This window comes from Sminthopsis crassicaudata, chromosome 3 (genome assembly GCF_048593235.1).
Source record: "Sminthopsis crassicaudata isolate SCR6 chromosome 3, ASM4859323v1, whole genome shotgun sequence".
Classification (NCBI taxonomy): domain Eukaryota; kingdom Metazoa; phylum Chordata; class Mammalia; order Dasyuromorphia; family Dasyuridae; genus Sminthopsis; species Sminthopsis crassicaudata.
In genome coordinates this window covers 546,656,008-546,678,179 of record NC_133619.1, presented here as the reverse complement: position 1 = coordinate 546,678,179, position 22,172 = coordinate 546,656,008, and the positions used below count along the sequence as shown (strand labels likewise).

The 22,172-nt window shown below is 35.7% G+C and overlaps 1 protein-coding gene across 2 annotated transcripts in view; it reads left to right on the top strand.

The window, feature by feature from the left end:
* Positions 1 to 22,172, top strand: part of PANX1 (pannexin 1) — a 50,425-nt gene that overhangs the window by 25,670 nt on the left and 2,583 nt on the right. The window contains exons 3-4 of one of the 2 annotated variants that reach the window (XM_074304516.1): positions 17,548 to 17,771; positions 20,849 to 21,531. In XM_074304516.1, the coding sequence (XP_074160617.1) occupies positions 17,548 to 17,771; positions 20,849 to 21,531 (907 nt within the window). The remainder of the gene's footprint in view (positions 1 to 17,547; positions 17,772 to 20,848; positions 21,532 to 22,172) is intronic. The other variant, XM_074304517.1, reaches the window with a different exon arrangement.

Genomic DNA, 22,172 nt, shown 5'->3' with positions numbered 1-22,172 from the left:
TGCTTGGTATATAGAAAATACTTAGTAAATGCTATTCTTTTATTCAAAATACTCTTATGTCACTGAGGAAGATAGTGGTAGAAGTGCTGAGTGATTTGTCCATAGTTACACATAGTGTTTCAGGGTCAAGATCTGAAAACTCCTCTGATAGACCTAGAAAACAAAGTTACTAATAGGGAAACTAAAGTGATTTTCAGTGCTTTTCTCTTTTGAATTTGTTGGGTTAAATTTAATTGTATGAAGCAGCTTTGATAGGGCTCCCCCTTGGAGTTGAAATGTTGTATGGAAGATATTATATCACAGAGGATGATGCTTTTCTGGCTAGAAGACAAAAAATAATAGCAGCTAACTAAAGTTGATGAACTTTGCTTATACTGTACTAAGTGGCATTTCTCAAGAAGAAAGCTCCATTAGTGATACAGTGGCTCATAACGGCTTTTTATGCATTAATGAAAGCAGAGTCCTATTTCAGCTGGCCTTCAGTACCAGCCACTGATTCCTTTTGTCCATCATGAAAACAAATGGAGTAGTTGTGCATCTTTTATAATCCCCATCTGCCTAGAGGAACACAAAGATGCAGCTCTCAGCAGGCTTATCCTGCTCTGAAAAGGCAAATACTGGAGTTTACTTCACTCTATTCTGCTACAGAACACAGACACAACACTGGCATTCACCCTCTTTTTAAAGGAATATTTCTGCCTGACTCATTCTAGCTTCCTTAATGTTTATTTCCTGGAACTTAGCTTATTGTTGGGGCCTGATAGTTGGCATCCTTATCCTGTGTGTGCTGGGTTTTTTGCTCCTGCTTGATTTTTTGGTTTTCAGCCCTAAGGGTGACAGAGTATGTTAACTATAGAATTTAGTAACCTGGGAAACAAAATAGCTTAGAAAAACAGTTCTTGAGTGGAGTTCGCAGGTTCAGATTGTAGAGACAGGAAAATCCCAGTTATATTGGATTATATGTTCCTAAAAATATTTGTTTGCATGCTGTAAGAAAAACTAGTATTCCTCTGATAAAGGGCTAGAGTTGGACTTGGGAAGATTCAAGTTCAAATCCAGAATTTGGATTGCTTGCTAGCTAGGTAAATCACTTCTCTCTGCATCAATTCCCTCTTCTACAAATCTTAAAGCATTACAGAAATGCTTATTATTATTATTATTATCTTTCCATCACAGATGGATATTTTTCTTCCATTCTATTTGCAATTTTAAACTTTTTGTGTTATTTTCTTCCAAAAGTACTAGATCTTAAAGCAAGAGCATTTGTTCTTAATCAACAGCCCTTTATGGTTTACAATGCATTTTGTTTTTTTTATCTCTTTTGCTTTCCCACAACAAGGATGTAGTTAACCTAATAACAGATAATCTCAATGGAGACAGATTACCAGTTCACTTCAAATGTTACACAATACAAATTGTTTTTACACATAATTGGGGAAATAAAATATTATTTTAAAAATATTGGACAGCAGGACCATAATCAAGTGATATATGATGTCATATAGATGGTAACTTCATAGGAATTCCAAAGTTTTCAGTACAATGTCAATTATCCAAGGGCATGGAGTGTTTCAGGTTTTGGCTTGTATCCCCAGAGGCTAGTATAGTTGCATAGATTTAGAACTGGAAGTGACTTATTTCAAATTCCATTCTACAGATGAGCAAACTAACAATAAAAAAACCCTACTTATTAAATGCTTGTTGTGTCTGGGTCATTGGGACACAAATATCAATGGGAAGTTAGCTTCTACACATAAAGAGGTGGTGGCTAGGGGAGGGAATATTGGTTTGAAGCCTACAAGAATGGTTAATACTACCATGGAGGAGTAATAACAATTGCAATGTTGAATGACCAAGAGGGAGACAATGGTTAATGGGCAATGGTTCATGTAAAGTGTCTAGAGAAGAGATGATTGGAGAGCCTATCTAGACAAGTTAGGATATATGAGGCACTTACTCAGTAGACTAAAACTTTTATGTGTCTCCTAAGCATTCTGTAGATTTAACATCTTCAGTATGGGAAAGGAACCCTTAGGGTCTTTCATCATTCTGGTTGCCTTCCCCTTTCTAATCTATCAGTGTTCTCTTTGAAAGTGGGAATTTTTAAAGTGACTATCCAGTAAAATCTAACTAGAACAGAGTTCAGAGGGATCATTTCCTCCATAATCCTGGAGGTTTTCTTATTGAAGACCAAGATCACATTAGTTTCTGAAGCATGGCCTTTTATCTTTGACTCCTGTAAAGATTTCTGTCTATAAAACTCCCATGCTTTTTCATACAACCATGCCTTTCCCATCTCATACTTAAAAATTTGGTTTTTTTAACCTGTGCAAAATTATTTTTATTTGTCAATATTAAAATGCATTTTATTCTGTTTGTTCCATTGTCCTAGCCTGCCAGAATCCTTCCGGATCCTGAATCCATCATCCAATGTTTTGGCTGAGCCATCCAATGTCATCATCTGCCTATTTGGGAATAATACCACATATGACATTATACAAGTCAATGATCAGTGATATTGATCAATAACATCAAAATGTTAAACAGCATAGGGCCAAGCTCATATCCTTTTGGAGATCCTCCAAGTAGACATCAAGTTGATGATGACTACCTTTTGAGTATACCTTTATTAGAAAATTTGGGCGGTTTCATGAAGGAGTAGAACTTGAGTTGAACTTTAAAGGATGAGTAGACTTTAGGTGGCTGAAAAGGAGTAGAAGAGGAATCCAATACAGAAAACACATAATCCAAAGCAAAGAGATAGGAACATGAGCATGTGTGTGTGTGTGTGTGTGGGGGGGGGAAACCAAGGAGACTGACCTGACCAAAGGGAAGGTTCCACATTGGTGAGTGGTAGAGAATGCACAACTTTGGGAACATAGAATTTAATAAATGACTTTTCATTCATTAATTTGTTCATTCAAACATAACCTGTTATATATTCAACAGTGCTATAGTTTTTTTATGTAAACCAAATAATTTAATTCAACTAGTAGCACTTTAGTTCCTGTTCTGTCCTAGGTATTTTGGAAAGACAACACAGACTCTTCTCTCAGAGCTTTAAACTACTTTAAGGTTTGTTATTCTAATTTCTTAGCATTTGAATCATATTGCTATCTTAAAAACTTATAAAGGCTTATATCCCAGATTACATCCATGAACTCATAACTTCCTTATTCTGCTCACTTCCTAGGGCAGACTTTCCCTCCAAATCAAACCTTTTTCCCCTTGGCCTTTAAGTCCTAAAATAAGCCCTTCATAGTAATTACTGACCAATTATTACAATATCAAAGGAATTTTTTGGTAATTAAAGAGGAAGCACACAAAAGCAAAATAAGTGGGCAAATACAGCAAACTAAGATACCCAAAGCTTGGTTACAAGGACAGAAACTTGTCCTATCTGATCTATCTTCCTTTCTTCAATGCCATTTCCCTTTGCACCTCAGGTCTTCCTCCAAACACTGGTAACCAGGTTTATCCAAATGGATTTGTTTTGAGAGGGCTATGGATGTGTCATCTTTCTGGAATGTGATTCTCCCAACCCTTTGGCCTGAGTGTGCAGTCTGAGTGCCTCTCTCCTATCGTTAGTTCCTCAGTTCAGTCTGGTGGGGTTTTTTTTTTGTTTGTTTTTTGCACCTTTATTACATCTAATTTTGCTACTTGACCTTCCAGACAAGAACTTTTCCTGTCCCCTCAGGTTCACCTCAACATGACTTCCAGGCTCTCTTCTTCCTCAGGGTTCAAGATTCAGCTGTCTTCTGTAGATCTCTTTGCATGGATCATGAAAATTCTGCCATTGTTACTTTTTAAAATTATTCTTCTTAATTATTATTATTTTTAGTGAAGCTATTGGGGTTAAGTGACTTGTCTAGAGTCACACAGTTAGTAAGAATTAAATATCTGAGGTCATTTTTGAACTCAGGTCTTCCTGACTTTAGGGATGGTGTTCTATTTACTGCCCCATCTAGCTGCCCCTTCTTAATTATTTCTAAAAATTATTCATTGCTATTTTTGATTTTTTGCCTCCCCATCATATCTAAACTTATTTCTTCTTCCCTTCCCTCATTCATAGATGCTTTTTCAATTTACTTAACTCTAATGATTCCCTGTTACCTCCAAGATAAAATATAAAATTCTCTTAAAACCATTTCCAACTTGGTCCCTTCCTATTTTTACAGTCTTCTTATACCTTATTCCCCTCCTTGCTATTCCTCTGACCTAGTATACTCTAAACATTTTCATTCCCTACAGCCAGAGTTATATGCCTGGAACTCTCTGCTTCCTGGATTCCCTGGCTTCTTTTCAGCTCTCAGCTAAAGTCCCACTCTCTTCAAAAGGTCATTTCTTCTCCTCTTTAAGATTTCATGTCTTCCCTCTGAGAATACCCCAAATTTATTCTGTATTTCTCATTTGTATACAATTATTTGCATGCTGTCTCTCCATTATACCATAAACTCTTTTAAAACAAGAGCAGTGTTGGGATTACAAAGAAAAGCAAAAAACTGCACATAGTGCCTGACACATAGTAGTTGCTTAATAAATGCTAATTAACTGTTTAGAATATTTTTAAAAGAAAGAAAAAAATTAATACTAATCCATTAACCCAAACTGGTGATTGTCTTCATCGTTTCCCACACATAGTTTCCTGCCTCTCCAAAAAAGGAAGGTATGGTCTATAACCTTATGAGATTGCTTACTGTCTTGGGGAGGGAGGAAGTAAGGGAGGGAAGAAGAAAAAGGTGGGACTCAAAATCTTACAAAAGTAAATGTTGAACCCCCCCCAAGAAAAGGGGGGAGTACATTTTCTCTTTTCTTCTTCTGGGGCAAGCTTGGTCATTATAACTAGATAACATTGTGTCATTTTTTTCTGTATACTTTCCATTTGCATTGCTGTAGTTGTTATGAGTTACTTTTGACACAGATGAGTGGTGTAGTGGAGACAGAGTTGGCCTCAGACTCAGAATGACCTGAATTTCAATCCTACTTCTAGCATTTACTAGCAGTGTAATGATGGACACTTGACAAACTCTCAGCCTCAGTTTCCATGTCTATAAAATAGTACTTCCTCTGAAGGATTATTGTGAGTGTCAAATAAGATATATGTAAATCACATTGCAATCCTTAAAATTCTATATAAATGCTATCCAATACAGGTGTACTTTGTTGTATTGCACTTTGTAGATGTTGCATTTTTTTTTTAACAGATTGAAGATTTGTGATGACTCTGTAGCAAGCAAGGCTACCTCCCCCATTTTCCCAATAGCATAAGTAAATTGAAAAAGCATCTCTGAATGAGGGAAGGGAAGAAGAAATAAGTTTAGATATGATGGGGAGGTAAAAATCAAAAATAGCAATGAATAATTTTTAGAAATAATTAAGAAGGGGCAGCTAGATGGGGCAGTAATAGAACACCATCCCTAAAGTCAGGAAGACCTGAGTTCAAAAATGACCTCAGATATTTAATTCTTACTAACTGTGTGACTCTAGACAAGTCACTTAAGCCCAATAGCCTCACTAAAAAAATAATAATTAAGAAGAATAATTTTTAAAAGTAACAATGACAGAATTTTCATGATCCATGCAAAGAGATCTACAGAAGACAGCTGAATCTTGAACCCTGAGGAAGAAGAGAGCCTGGAAGTCATGTTGAGGTGAACCTGAGGGGACAGGAAAAGTTCATACTTATTTACTTACATCATGTTTCTGTGTTACTTTTGGTAATTCTTATAGTATTTCAAACTTTTTCATCATTAATATATCTATTACAGTGATATGTGATGTTACTATTGTAATTGTTTTGGAGTACCACAAACCACACAAATATAAAAGTGAACTTAATAACTTTTGTGTGTGCTCTAACTGTTCCATGGACCAGCTAATCCCCCATCTTCTTCCCTCTCCTCTGGCTTGAAGGTAAGATACCAGATCTAGAAGCAACTAAGTGGCACCATGACTAGAGCATTGGACTTAGAATCTGGAATATTTGAGCTCAAATCTAGCTTCAGACACTTACTAGCTTGTGACCCTGGGCAAATCATTTTAACCTTTGTTTTCCTCATCTGCAGTTTTCCCATCCTTCATGAAGGCAATTTTCTTATATTTCTCCATAATAGTGAAGACACTAAGAAAGCAATATCTGGAATATTATTAAATCGGAGTGTTAAAACTAAAAGCAACACTAACCTCATTTTACAAGTGGAAAAACTGAGTTTTATTCTGTTTAGAGCATAGCTACCTCATTTTTACTCCAGTGCACTTTCATCTGGCCAGTGCAGATACAAATTTGGTGTGTGCCATTAGGCTGAAGTTGAAAAAACTCATAAGAGTTATATTCTCCAGAAGAAATTGTTTCTGTGATTCCTTTATGCCTAATAAATCAAATTCAAACTGCTTAGTCTATTCAGCATGCTGTCACCCTGCATTTCTGGCTCATATCTCACAAATGCTCTTCCTGTCTGGGATGCTACAGTTTTCTGCTCTATGTACATGAAGTTATCTAGTACTCATTCCACACATTGGCTTTTGTTCTTCTTTATTCATGAAATTTCTTTCTTATTGTGGGCCAGTTGAAATCCCGTCTATTCTTTCAAATTCAGTACAAAGGCCATTTTCTTCCCTATCCTCTTCTTGGTTTGAATGTTGTGTTGTCTTTCCTTTGTACCTCTCACAGACCTCAGTACTTGTGTGATAGATCTCAGGGAAGTAGGTGTTCCTTCTACTGGAATGGATTAGAATTTCCATTTTTTTTTGTCACCTTGCTTGACTTCTCTCTGTGATTTTCAGTGAATAATTGATAGTGTTCACCTAAATGGATTAGAACTTCCATTTTTTTTGTCACCTTGCTTGACTTCTCTCTGTGATTTTCAGTGCATAGTTGACAGTGTTCACCTTAATGGATTAGAATTTCCATTTTTTTTTGTCACCTTGCTTGACTTCTCTCTGTGATTTTCAGTGAATAGTTGACAGTTTTCACCTAATATGGAAGGGGCCTTGACATCATAGAATTAGAATTTCCTCTAGACAAGATATAGTGCAGCTTCATGGCATCTTATCTAAGACTTATTGTTCAATCACAATCACACAAGTTTAGATAACTTGTGCAGGGTCACACAGCTAATGTCAGATTTGAAATCTGAAAGATGAGTCTTCCTGCCTCCATACCTGGCCCTCTACCTATTGTGCCAATTAGCTTCCTTTGTATAAGACTAGACCTCTTCATTTTCTCATTATTATATCTTTTTAGTGCTACTTTCCCTACTGTTTTTTTTGTGTGTATTCTTCTTGAAAATACGGCACAACTTGTTTATACTTGCCATATCTCTTCCCAGAGCCGTTTGGATGACCTGGAAGTTCCAATTTTCAGAAATTGTGGTATTGTGTTTATTTTATGGTAGCATGATTATCTATGCCTGCTTTTTCTTCCCTACTACTTATAAACTCCTTGTTCCTTGAGGACAGGAGCCATCAGAAGTTAAATGACTTAACCAATCTGACACAGCTAAGTTAGTGTATGAGGCTGCATTTGAATTCAGGACTTTTTGATTCCAGACTCAGTACCACCTAAACTCTTCCATCTCTCAGAAGAACCACACAATCTCCCCATATGGACCTCATTTTTCCCTTCTCTCCTCTTCCTGACTTCTTATATCCTCCCTTTTTTTCCTCCTCTTGTTGCATAGGCAACATGGTCCTCATAGAAGTCATGGATTCTTGCAGTTGAGGAGAATTAAATAAAACCAGCAGATGGCAATATGGTATCATTTAGTCAATGAGGTTTGGCGGCATAATACTGTTTATGTCCTTTCTGTAACACTGAAAACTCAAGATACAGCTTTTTTAAAAAATCAAAACTTTGCAAAGATATGGATCTCAGGGTCTTATGGGAATAGATATTGAAAAATATCTTTGCATGTAGTTAGATACTATACTATTTAATTAAAAAAAAAGGAATGGGAAGTTGTACATAGAGAATTTGCAGTTTCATATGCAATTACTTCATTATCATTATCATCGTCATCATTATTACGCTATGCTATGGAAATGCCTGTTTTATTTCTTTAAAAATTAATAACCTTAAACCAAATTCAAAATTTTTGTGACAAATTTTTCTTTGACTCTTGGTATACCAGAAATAGAAATGTCAGTAATGCCATATATTAGTGGGAGCATAACATAATAGTTGGTAGAGCACTAGATTTGTAGTCAAAAAGACCGAGGTTCAGATCCTACCTCAGAAACACTCACTGGCTATGTGACCTGGGCAAGTTTTATAATGTTTGTGTACTTCAATTTCTTCACCTGTTAAGTGAGGAATTGGATGTGAGGTTCTTTCTAATTCCAAATCTAGGTTTTTCTGTGGTTATCATATCTAGTGGTTATATAAATTCCAGTCATGAGCGCCTATGGTTCTGGTAAGGGCCAAGAATAAGACATCTTTAAAGCTAGACAGCTGAAAATTATCTTCTACAATTATGTGCTTCCTTTTGGAGTAGGGTGGGTTGGGAAACTACTACTTTTGAATTAAGAGCAAAAATAGTAATAATGATAACTGGCATTTAAGTAAGTCATTAAGATTTGCAAAATATTTTTATGTAGTCATTTCATTTTTCTGTCTGTCTTATATAAATTGAAGAGGGTTGGACTAGATCCCAGTTTCTTAAGATGTAGTTCTCAACTCCATATAGGATATGTATCTGAATATAGAAGTTGTGAAATTATGATTTCTTGTCAGTAAATGTTTGATTTGTATAGCTATCTTAAATACCCAGGGTTACATAAAAATTTCTTGGACAAAAAGGTCATGAATGGAAAAAGTTTAAGAAACCCTAGACTATATAACCCATAAAATCCTTTCCAGTTCTAAATCTATAATCTCATTATTTTATTTAATCTTCACAACAACTCTGTGAGGTAGCACTTTAAGTATCATTCTCATTATTTTTCAAGATTCAGAAACTTAGGCTTAGACATCTTGACATAGCTAGTAATGTCAGAGGTAGCACATGACTCCTAGGTCTTTCTAGATTCCTCTTGTATACCATAGTACCTCTGAAAAAAGATCTTTATAATCAACAAGTCATGCGTTTGAGAGAGGATGACTGTGATAAGATTTAAAAGAAAGAATTTCAGAGAGAATCTTGTTCAACCCCCTTGTATAGAGGAGGGAAATGAATCTGAGAGATGTTGCCCGATGTCTTATAAATCAGGAAGTTCCAGAGCTGGGATTTGAACACAGCTCTGTGGTTCTCAATGCAACTCGTATTCTTCTATGCCATATGGAAGCTTTCACTATCTTTTCAATTTATCTTTCCATTGGAACCAAATCCATCACTGAATCCTGAACTCAACCAAACCTTTTATTCAGTATTGTTGTCCTCTCACCCTTCATGTCCATTGATATTCCTAAATCTTCATTGCCCTTTCATTTCCATAATGGAAATGTTTTCACAATCTAGATTCCTCTTTCCTTCCTAGTTCTAGTCCTTCCTTCAGACCAAACCTGGGGAATTTAGCAGGAGAGTTGGAGGCAGAGAACAAAACAAGGTTATGTAAGGTCTGAAAATCCAGTGTTTTAAACTGAAATGAAGCCACTAGTGAAATCCTCTTAACTCTTTGCCCAGCTCCTCTAGCTCACACAGAAATGGACAGATGGTATCTTTTCATCAAAAGACCTTCAGGTTATTCATGAGATATCCTAAATCAAATTTTGCTAAAAGCAGTTGTCCTTTACCAAGATGTTTTTCTCCTAGCTCCATATTTTTCACTGTTTTAAAATTTCTCAATAACCTCTACTTCCCTTCCCACCCCAACACACCCAAATTCCCACATTAGCCATGTCTGAAAAAATAAGTCTCTCATTTTAAGTTTATTACTTTCTGTTAGGAAATGCTGTATTTCATCTTTGTTCTTTTGGATTTCTGTTTTGTTATTATATTGATTATAGAGTGCTATGAAGTCTTTCAAAAGCTATGCTCAAGTTTGTTCCATGTTCTTTGGTGAAGAGAAATATTAGAGTCTATAATTAATCACTTTTTCAAATGCTTGTTTTGATGAATTAACTTTTAATCCCATCTTCTCACAGATTCAACCAACCTACCTCTATTTCCAATCTGTTTACATGTTACTGCCATTCTGGAATCTTCAAAATATACATACTGGCTTCTTTCTGTTACTTGTATATAATGTTTCATCATCTGTCTTTGGACCTTTCTACTGGCTGTCCTTCATTCCTTGAATGTTTCCCTTTTTCATCTCCATCTCTCAGAATCTCAGGCTTCCTTGAGGAGGCCTTTCCAAATTCCCTATCTGACCACTTTCATCCATCCTCATCTGCTACTGTCTTCTCCCCAAAGGTGTATATCTTGTATCTAATAATCTACCTCTCTCATTAGAATGTTGAGAGCAAGGCTTTTTTTTTTTTTTTTTTTTTTTGCTGAGGATTTTGTTCTTTGTAATCTTTTTTTGAAACTTCAGCTATAGAATGGTTATATAGTAACTGCTTAATAATTCCTTGCTACTTGCTTGATTGATAAAATGGGAGAAAAATTAGGCATATGGATAGAATCAGGAAACAGTGGTACTGGTACAGGTGGTACTATTCATTTATTCTTTCCTGTGAACATAGCTTTGGTGTGAGAAAACTTCAAAAGAAAAAGTAAATACCCAGAATTTAATACATTTAAGTACCCATTTTTCTAATTACAACCGAGCCGTGGTGAGCTGTTCATTAACATTGATTACACAAGGCTGGGACAGGTGGCAAAATTGCTATGCCCATAGAACAGCCACTTGTTCATTCATTCACTCAGTTTGAGATAATATGCTATTGTTCTGTTGCCTTTGAAACCAAGCTGGCTTAGAAACAGATTTCTTGAGACCAAGGTGAAAATCATACTTTTCTCCTGTGGGCTCTGGTAGATAATGCCTGGCTTTTGAGACTATGAATCCTGGCTGACTTTGTTATCTTAGTAATTACATTTCACAACAATGCAAACCCTCCAGCGTGGGCCTGGGTGAAAACTTCCCTTAGTGTGTTAGCGGGAATCTCAAATGAGGCAACCAGAAACTTTGCTAATGACCCATTTATTGTGTGCCCAGTGGAATCATGGGAAGTAAGTTAACATTTTTTGAGAAACCTATTTACATGCATCTGTGATATTAGCTGGAGAGTGAAGACTTGCTAACAGCAGGAGTAGCAAGGTGAGTGTTTATGTCTCCTCAGATTGTGTTCCCCTCACCATTTTAGGAGATGAACTAGGTAAGCTGGAAGAAGGGCAGAGCAACTTCCTCCTCTGAGAGAAGGGACATTTCTTCCCTTTCATGAACAAGCTACTGCTTTTTTCTACATCTCTTTTTTTCTGCCAGCAGTGGATGACAAATCATATTATGGTTATTAAAGGAAGAGGATGGAAAAGAAATAAATTTAAGGTGGTAGTGATCATGACATCCATATCTTCCTATGAACAAAGCTTAGATGTGAAGACATTTCACAAGAAAAAATAAGTAAGCAAAGTTCATTCCAAGTGAGAGAAGAAGAAAAGCAAGTTGGCTTATTAAGGCTCATTGTTGGCCCAATCAGCCTTAGAATTGATTCTGTATCTCAGTACTTTTGTATCACCTTCAAGTTATTTTATCTACTCTATTGAAACTCTCATCATTTCATAGAATTATGGAATTTCTGAAGTGGAAGAAATGTTGTCAATATTCTTGATCCATCTATTCTTTTTTTTTTTTTTTCTTTAACAGATGGGGAAATTAGCTCAAGGTCATGGGAGACTTTCTTTGTTCAACTAAATTAAGTAAGCTATAAAGTTTGTTGCTGGTGGTAGTTGCAAAAACATTCTAGCAATAAGAAACTAAACTTCTAGTCATGAGTGCATAGTTGAAGACTATACCAAAGTTGTAAGACTCAATGACTGTCACTGGTGAAAAAGTTTAAAATTAATTATGGCGTGTGCTTCAGGGTCCTAAGTTCTGAGTTTACACAGACCAAGTTCAGTCATGGTCATAAATCATATTTCAAATTCATACCTTCCTTCTTGGTAGAGTTTCCCTTGGGAACATAATTTGTTTCATTTTTATACCCATTCAGGATTTCTAAAGATATTGAGATCTAGGTAGTTTCTGGGCCTCTGCAGGTACAGAGGAGTTCCCAGTTCCCATGTGAGTACTCACAACAATAATATTTGTATATGGAGTATAGATAGCTCCTTATTTCAGTAAATCAGGCAGTAAGTAAACATGTAAATAGTTTACATATCATAAAAATTCTTAGTATTCATTTTTTACAAGATTTTGAGTTTCAAATAGTTTTCTTCTCTCCCTCCCCTCCCTTCTTCTGAAGATAGCAGATAATTTGATGTAGTTTTTACATGTGCTGTCATGTAAAACATATTTCTATATTAACCACAGTTGTTAAAAGAAGAAACAGATCAAAAGAAAAAAAACATAAAAATGAATGAGAGAATTGAAAAATAGGCTTTGATCTGCATTCAGAGTTCACCAGTTCTTTATTTGGTTATGAATAACATTTTCCTTTGTGAGTTCTTTGTACATGTCCTGGTTGATTGTATTGCTGAGAAGAACTGAGTCAGTCATAACTGATCTCCCACAGTATTGCTGATTCTATGTATAATGTTCTCCTCATTCTGCTCACTTTGCATCAATTCATACAAGTCTTTCCAATTTAAAAAAAAAATCTGCCTGCTTATTGTACAATAGTATTCTGTTACATTCCTATACTACAACTTGTTCAGTTATTCCCCAATTGATTGGCATCCCCTCAGTTTCTAATAGTTTGCTGCAACAGAAAAGACCACTATAAATATTTTTGCATGTGTAGGTCCTTTCCCCTTTTTATTATCTCTTTGGTATATAGAAATAGGTAAACATTTATTAAATGCTTTGTGTGTCAGGCACAGTGCTAGGGATGCAAAGTAAGATAAAAACCCTCTTGCTTCAAGGATCCCATATGTTGATGGAGAAGACAATATGCAAATAAGAGTGTGTGTGTATATGTACATATACATACATACGTATACATATCTCTATATTTATATATGTATAAATATATAAGATATGTGGAGTAGATAAAAGATAATCTCAGGGAGGAAGGCACCAGCAGTTGGGAAGTGCTGAGAAAGGCCTCCGTAAGTTGTGATTTTAGCTCATCTTTAAAGAAAATGAGGGGAAAAAAAAGAATAAGAGGGGGAGAGAAGGATCATAAGAATAGTCTAGAGTAGGAAACATTCAAGACAAAGGCACAGAGACAGGAAATGGGATGTTATGTGTGAGAAACAGTTCATAAGCCAGTGTACCTGGAGCATAGAATAAAGAGAAAATATAGATTTATTTTGAGAGGTATTAGACACGAATTTATTGAATATGGAGATAATGTGGTCAGCCTTGAACTTTAGGATGATCAATTGAATGGAAGATGGACTTAAGTGGGAAGAGACTTGAGATAACAAGAGCAATCAAAAATCTGTTGCAATAATCCAGACAAGAGGAAATGAGGAATTGTACCAAGATAGTGGGGAGTACAAAAGGAAGATGTTACAAAGGTAGAATTGACAGAACTTGTCAACAGGTTGGATATGAGTGAGGGAATGAGGGCAAGGAGTTGAGGATGACTCCTAGGTTGCAAACTAAGTGACTAAGATGATGGTGGTGGCATCCATAAATAGGCAAAATAACATTTTTTCCATTTCCCTTATCCCTTGATAAGTGAAAGTAATTCAGGTTGCTAGAGAACTAACTAGCCTCTAACTTATTGACCCTGTACAGTCCATTTAATTCACAGAAGTAAAGGGTCAGGGCAATGGTTACTCTTTCATATAATTATTTAACCCCTTGCTATTCTTTGCTACTTTAAGTTGGATCCAGGAACTCCCAGAACTGGCTGAGAAATCACTCTCCATTCTCTAAGAGGCTTGTTCTTGCCTCTCCATTGAGGTGCTACTTCAGAAGGACAGCATTGATAAATATACATCTATGTCTTCCTCAGTGACCCAAGTTTGCTCTCCATGTCCTGAAGTTCTTTCTCTCCATTTTTTGTTTCCTATTTGATCTTTGATCTAACCCTACCTTCTCTTTTTTAAAAGCCAAGTCCAAAAAGTCCATTGTACCCTGGGACTTCACTCTATCAAGTACTCAGATCCCCACATCTGATGAAAGAGATGTTCTCACTCACCTTAATGTAGTGTGAGTACGTATGTTCGATTATTTGTGAAAGAGAACCATATATCATGCAGGCAGACAAATTCAAAAACAGATTATGTGCCTCTTCCAGAGCCCAGCTGGAAATATCTCTCCTTCAGCGTTCCAAGGTTCACAAGCCTGTGGGGTTTGGCAATGTCTTTTTTTCTCTGCTACTGACTCAATTCCACCATTAACATTTCCCTGCCAATTTTAGAGAACAAGTAAATAAACTCCCCAATCCTAGTTCCATTTCACTACTTAATATTTGTAATTTTTATAAAATATATTTCCTTTAGAAAGAACAAACCAAAAATCTCTTCTCTAATATCTCTGGGACATAATCTCCATTTGTGTTTACTGGGGGTGAGGAAAAGGAATTAGGTTCAAAACTTATCTTAGTTCCTACATAGCCTTGGTCCTACCAAGTTCACAGCCAAATCTCATCATTGCTAGATGAGTCTTTTTGCTAGGCTGAGGTCCCAAATGTCACCCCTAACGATTGCTCTTGTCCCTTAGAATATTTATGCTATACTCTCTGCAAAATATAACCTAGATTCTGATTTCTGTATTCCCATGCCTCATTTCTCTCAGCCTCTGAAACTCCTCAGATTCCCTTCTAGTACCCTAAAACAGAAAACAAAGCACATGAGCAGACCAGCCAGGCCTTGCTTCTTGGGAACCAGTTGACCTCAATTCGGGGAGAGGAAGCTGTGAGGAAAGGAGTTCTCATGGCCCTTCCCCTTTTAGCATACTTTCTCACTAGATGCCATTAGTGAAAATGCTTTGTCCTCCTAGATATAAATACACAAAGAGACATCCAGAGCTGAATATATCAACAGTTCTGCTACACAAGCCAGTAGAAAATAGTTCCTTCCAATTACGTGGTAGGTTATCCAGAATCAGTTTCAGAATGTTCAAATGTCTCTCCAAACCATCTTCACTCTTGTCCTAGAGACAGCTCCCCATGATCTTCCATGTGGAGATATCATCTTAGAAGCTGATGGGGTCTGCAGGTGCACCAATTTCCCATTACAAATATAATGAAGACTTCTTTCTTTAATCTTGTGGTTTTATTTATATAGTTGTATTTGCCAAGGAATTGTGTATTATTTTAATATCCATATGAGGGACTCCTGGTTGTAAATAAGGTTTTGAGGATAGACTTTGCTGTAGAAAGCCAAGCATTACAAAGATCATTTGGAAGAACAAAAGGTCAGGAAGTTCAAAGAAATTATGGGAAGAAAGATATAAAAAAGAGATTTCACAATATCAGATCTTAAAGTTATGTTATAAGATAAAAACATTGTTGAGATATAAAATGGATAATTTTGATTATTTTAAATTAAAATTTTCTTGTATAAATGAAACCAATGTAGCCAAGAATAAAAGAAATAAAGAAAATTTGGGGGAAATTTTCTTAGAGAATCTCAGATAAGATGTGATTGTGTTAGAATATTACCGTGGTGCAGAAAATGATGAGCTGGTTGATTAAGAAAAATATGGAAAGACTTGGACCTTATTACAAAGGAAGAATTTATCCATCTGCAGAGAAAGAGAATACAAGTTGAGATACGCAGAATATGGGCTTACATAATATGTATATAACTACATATATGTATGTTGACAGATTATATATGTATGTGTGCATGTGTGTCTCTGTATATACATATACACATATTCCTCCCATTTTTAAAGGGTATGAGTATATAACATGTAGTGTGTGACAGTTAAGGAATGGCATTAGTTTGGATGTATGACACATACATTCTAGAAGTAATGCACGGAGAGCTGCATGTTAACAGGACATACCTGGTTAGTTTCCCAAGCGGACCATGAAAATATGAAGAGGTCCTTTCTTTGACCCAAGTTGGAAGGTTTTACATGGTCATATGTCAGCTTGGACTACATCAGCAAGAATTATAGTCTACAAAGGTATGAACTGGTTTCTCTTTGCTAAAAATGAAAGAAGGATCTCTATCTCCACCTCTATAGGAAAGTCAGCTGATCAGTACTGCTTAGGGAACAGGATATAAATAGAGACTCCAAGGGAAGAATGGTTTTTGTGTTATGATGGCTTTTTCTATTAGGGCTGAGCATACTTGAGTTGGGGATTATATGGTGATACTCTCACTATTGCCTTTGGTGTTTAGTATCCACAATGGGAAACCAGTTGTAATCTTGGATTTTACACACAGCAGTTGCTTAATACATTTTTACTTATTAAATGCTGCTGATGGGATAGGAAGGATTGCTAAAGACATGGGTGCTGGAACCTCACTAGCCTCAAATGGCTGAGGTATTGGAAAATATAAGGACCTCCAATATTTATTGTTTGTTAGCCTGTTTTCCTTCCTTCCTTTCTTCCTCTCTCTCCTCTCTCCCTTCCTTCCTTCCTATAAAATTCCCATTTCATCAAAACCTACATAATAAATACTGCACATTGTTTTCAAAGCTACCCAGCTTTTCTTTGCTTTCTTGTAGGTTTTCTTTTGTCTTTTGCTGTGTAATTTTTTACTTTATTTTCTCTGAGTTTACATTTTATTGAGGGAAATATATGTACCTGAAATTAGATATAAAGTTAAAATTTTGGGGAGAGGAGGGAGAACTATCAGCAATTGTGGTCAGGCTTGGGGGGAGAGTACCTATCAAGATAGATTTCCTGAAGGAGATGGCGTGTGAGCCAATCCTTGATGTAAGCAAGGGATTCTTTGAAGTAGAGATGAAAAGGGAGTGTATTCCAGGCAAGGGGGGAAACTCCTACAATGGCACAGAAAAAAGAGATTGGGGAGCATGGGGAAAAGCAAGTAGTCTATTTTGGCTATAATACTGCATATGAGGGAAAGTAATGTGCACTAAGCCTAGGTAGCTAAATTGGATCCCAATTAAAGAGGGTTTTAAAAGCTAAACTGAGGAACTTGTATTTTATTCTGGAAGCAAGAGGGAAACCCTAGAGCTTCTTGAGGAGTGATGTGACAATTGAGCTGTACTTTGGAAATATCACTTTGGCAGCTTTGTGAAGAATGGATTAGGGAGGGGAAAGATGGAGGCCGGGGAATCAATTAAAAGATTATTCCAATGGCCCAAGGAGAGTGGTGATGAGGACTTAAAAAGAGATTATGTGAGGAAATAGAATATGGGAGATGCTATAAAGGTCAACCCAAGGACATTTGGCAACTTACTGGATTTGAGAGATTATCAAGAGGAAAGAATTGAGAATGACTCCAAAGTTTTGAACCTGACTGCTTGGACTATTGAAGATGCACTGTACAGAGAAGAAGTGAAATAGAAAGTCAAAGAAGGCTTCTGGCTGGGTTTAATGACTTTTATTTCTCTGTTTGCTCCCTTTAGTTTTTCCCTTACATTTTGTTGCTGCTCGCCATCCTGTTGTATTTGCCTACTTTGTTTTGGCGTTTCACTGCAGCCCCTCATCTTTGTTCGGATATGAAGTTTATCATGGAGGAGCTTGACAAAGTTTACAACCGGGCCATTCAAGCTGTGAAGAGTGTTCGTGGTGTTGATGTGAGAGATGGTGCCGGCCCATTTGTGGGTGTAAATGAGAATGTCGAGCAAAGGTGAGATTGCATGGGGATTCTAACTGACTCTTGCTATGCTTTTACTCTATTCCTGAGACCTAAACCAGCCTAAAACTAATGTTCAGGAAACTGTCTTTCCATTACGTGATGCCTGCATTTCTACCACTAGATTTCTACTCCTTCCTACTATTTCCTTTCTCCTACTCCTGTCCTTTGCTTTTTGAAAACAAAACTCTCTCAGAGATAATTTGGTAAGGTATTGATGCTTCTAAAGTAGGAATTGTATGTCAGTATGTTAGGTTGCCTGCTATTTTTCTTTTTATATTATAGAAACTCTCTTTGGTATCATGATGACTTCCAAATACACATGTACACACACACACACACACCTATATATATAAATACACATACATATCAAAATATACATATATAACATTTATGTGGATACATTGTCAAGATGTTTGGAGATACTCTGTTTTCCAAAGCTAAGACCCAGCAAGTAGGCTGTGCTCTGAGTTTGGTATAACAACAGTCTTTTGTCCTACTCTCTGGATGACCTCATCCTCTGGTAAAATGTATTCTTTAACCAACACCAAGTGTTTTCTGAGGGATTTATGATTTTTATATTAATAAATAACTATTTAGATTTGTTGGAGCATCCCAATTTTTCCCAGGGACCTAAGAGCCAGAAATAGCTGACATGTTGCAGCAGAAAGTAATAAATCAAGCCTCCTGACACTCTAACAATTTCTGTGCTTGTTTAACCCCTAACCAGATGCCCACTACGCCAGGTTTGGTTCAGTATGTCACTGAACAATGACAAGGCTCAACAACCTTTATGCAGTAATTCTAATGACTAAATGATGTTCTCATAGAATTGTCCCCAAAATGCATGCATACATGGACCTGCAATGCGAACTACTTACTCAAGACCGAAGGATGACTCTATTGGGTTCCATCTTTTTTGTGGTTTTAGTCAGGGGTAGAAATAATGATCTTACATATTAAAATGGATAAGCAGGGAAACTACAGCCTGCTAAAAAGGAACCATAGACAATGAATATATCTAAAAATAAGGTAATAATATTAAACATATATGTACTAAAGGCATTTCATCCAAATTCTTGAAGAAAAAATTTAAAGCCTTTTCACTAAGATTAGGGATGAAACAAGGATGTCCATCATCTCTATATTCAATATTGTACTAGAAATGCTAGTTATAGCAATTAAGACAAGAATAAGAAATTAAAGCAATAAAAATAGACATTGAGGAAACAGACTATCACTTTTTATAGATGATATTTTGAGTGTACTTGGAGAACCCTAGAGAATCAACTAAAAAAAGTAGTTGAAACAATTAACAACTTAAGCAAAGTTGCAAGATAGAAAATAAATCTACATAAATCTCAGCATTACAACAAAGTTTAATCGAAAGAAATAGAGAACTCTCATTTAAAATAATTGAAGACAATATTTGATACATGGAAGTCTTCCTGACTAGACAAATCCCTGGATTATATAAACACAGTTACAAAATACTTTTCATACAAATAAAAACAAATCTAAACAATTAGAGAAATAATTGCTCAAGTAGTTTAAACTAATAGATAAAAATGACAGTTCTCCTAAATTAACTAATTTATTTGGTGCTATACTAATCAAACTACCAAAAATTATTTTATAGAGCTAAAAAGTATTAAAAAATTCATCAGGAAATATAAAAGGTCAAGAACATAAAGGGAATCAATAAACAAATATAAAGGAAGGCAGCTTAACAGTTCAGATTTCTAGCTGTATTACAAAATAGTTATCATCAAAATAATCTGGATAAGAAGTAGAGTAGTGGATCAGTGAAATAGACTACATAGTAGTAAGTGGCTATAATAATCTAGTGATTCATAAACCCAAAGATCCAAACTTTTTGGATAAGAACTGAGCATTTGACAAAAATTGATGGGAAAACTTGAAAGCAATTTGGCATACACTAGGCATATACCAACATCTCACATTGCATGCCAAAATAAGGTCAAAATGGATAACTGATTAATACATAAAGGGTGATATTGATATACCTATATCTATCTATCTCTATCTCTATACCTATATATATAATATATATATATCACCCTTTACATACTTTTCACATCTATGGGTAAGAAAATATATGCTAAAAAAAGAGAAAGGGATCATAGGAAGTCAAATAGATAATTTTGATTACATGAGATTAAAAAAGCTTTTGCACAAATGAAAGTAATACAGCCAAAAAATTAAAAGGAAACGGAAAACTAAGGTAAAATATTTACAGTAGATTTTTCAGATAAAGGTTTAATTTCTCAACTGTATAGGGAACTAAGCCAAATTTATAAAATTAAAAGTTACTTCCCCATTTAGTAAATGGTTAAAGGATATGAACAGACAGTTTTCAGAAGAAGAAATCAAAACTATCAAAAGTTATATTAAAAATGCTCTAAATCACTATTGGTTAGAAAATAAGCAAATTAAAACAACTCTGAAATACCACTCAAACTTATTAGATTGGTTAAATGGCTGAAAAAGAAAATGACAAATGTTGGAAGGAATGTGGGAAAAATAGGGACACAATACACTGCTGATGAGGTGGTGAACTAATCCATTCTGTAGAACAATTTGTAATTAAATATGCCCAGAACTGTACATACCCTTTGACCCTTTTGTTTTATTTTTGTCTATTTTCTTTTGCAATATAACTTCACATGTATAATCAGTATAAAATTGCTTGAGACAGGACAAGAGGGAACTCAAAATATTAAAATATTTTTAAATGGTTATTGAACATTTTACATTTAATGCAAAATATTTAATGAAATAAGTAAATATATATCTAGAAATAAAATAAGCTCTGCAATATTTAATGTAGGGTCACATTTCTTTGATCACATCTATTCATGCCCTCATAAAACCACAGCTGTGGTTTATCACATGATAGTATTGAATGTATGGAAATGTAGACCCATCCCACTTATTTTATGAGGTTCTAATTCAAATTTTACTTAATCATTTAATCAATTCTCTCTCTCTCCCTCTTTCTCTTTCTCTTTCTCTCTCTCTCTCTCTCCTTCCTTTCTTTTACTTTACAGTCTCTGGGAAATATCCGAAAGCCATTTCAAATACCCAATTGTGGAACAGTACTTGAAGACAAAAAAGAAGTCGAAGAATTTAATAGTCAAGTACCTCATCTGCCGGGCTGTGACTTTCATAATTATACTGCTGGCCTGTTTCTACCTGGGGTATTATTTCAGCCTCTCCTCCCTGACAGATGAGTTTGTCTGTAGCATCAAGTCAGGAATCCTGAAAAATGACAGCACAGTTCCAGAGCAGTTTCAATGTAAGCTCGTTGCAGTTGGGATTTTTCAGCTTCTCAGCTTCATTAACCTGGTGGTTTATGCTCTTTTGGTGCCTGTGGTTGTATACACATTTTTGGTTCCCTTTAGACAGAAGACCGATGTTCTCAAAGTCTATGAAATCCTGCCTACCTTTGATATCCTACACTTCAAGTCGGAAGCATACAATGACTTGAGCCTCTACTATCTTTTCTTGGAAGAAAATATAAGTGAACTTAAATCTTTTAAGTGTCTTAAAGTCCTGGAGAACATTAAAAACAACAGTCAGGGGACTGATCCCATGCTACTCTTGTCTAACCTTGGGATGATCAAGACTGATGTCATAGATGGTAAAACCTCCAAGCCCGCAAACAAAAAGGGAGAAGAACCTGGGAATGATGCGACAGAGCTCAATGGTAGGGATGCTTTTAAAGTCAGAGGTAAAGGGCAGCCCTCAGAATACTGTATCTATCCTTTCTGGGTAAACATAGATATTATCACCACCTCTGTTGAAGCTCAAATCATATTTTAATGTTATTTTAGGTGATGATAATAAGAGTGTGGAGATGAACAGGAATGGGCATTTTCTGGTAGGAAAGAGTAAAGGTCCAATATCATCCCAAAGACTTCTGAAGAGGAGATACCAAAAAGGCCTTTTCACTTTCTCTTCTTTCATCTTCTTTTTCCCAGCTTCTCCATCTCTCTATCTCCTGTTTATCCATATATCTTAATATATTTATTATATAACATACATTATATGTAATATAATATAATACATAATATATATCTATATTTGCATCTATAACCATATTTGTCTATATCTAGTTTTATCTACATCTTTATATACCTCTCCCATCTATCTCCCATTTATCTATATATTTTATATATCTTCATTTATTGGTCTCTATATCTATCAGTCTCTACCTCTATGTCTATATATTTCTATCTACCTGCCATTTATTTCCTGTCTTTCTTTTTTTCTTCCTACCTGTCATCCATCTGTGTGTGTGTGTGTGTGTGTGTGTGTGTGTGTGTGTGTGTGCCCATCCCATTCTGGGGCTTCCACATTCTCCTTCCCAAT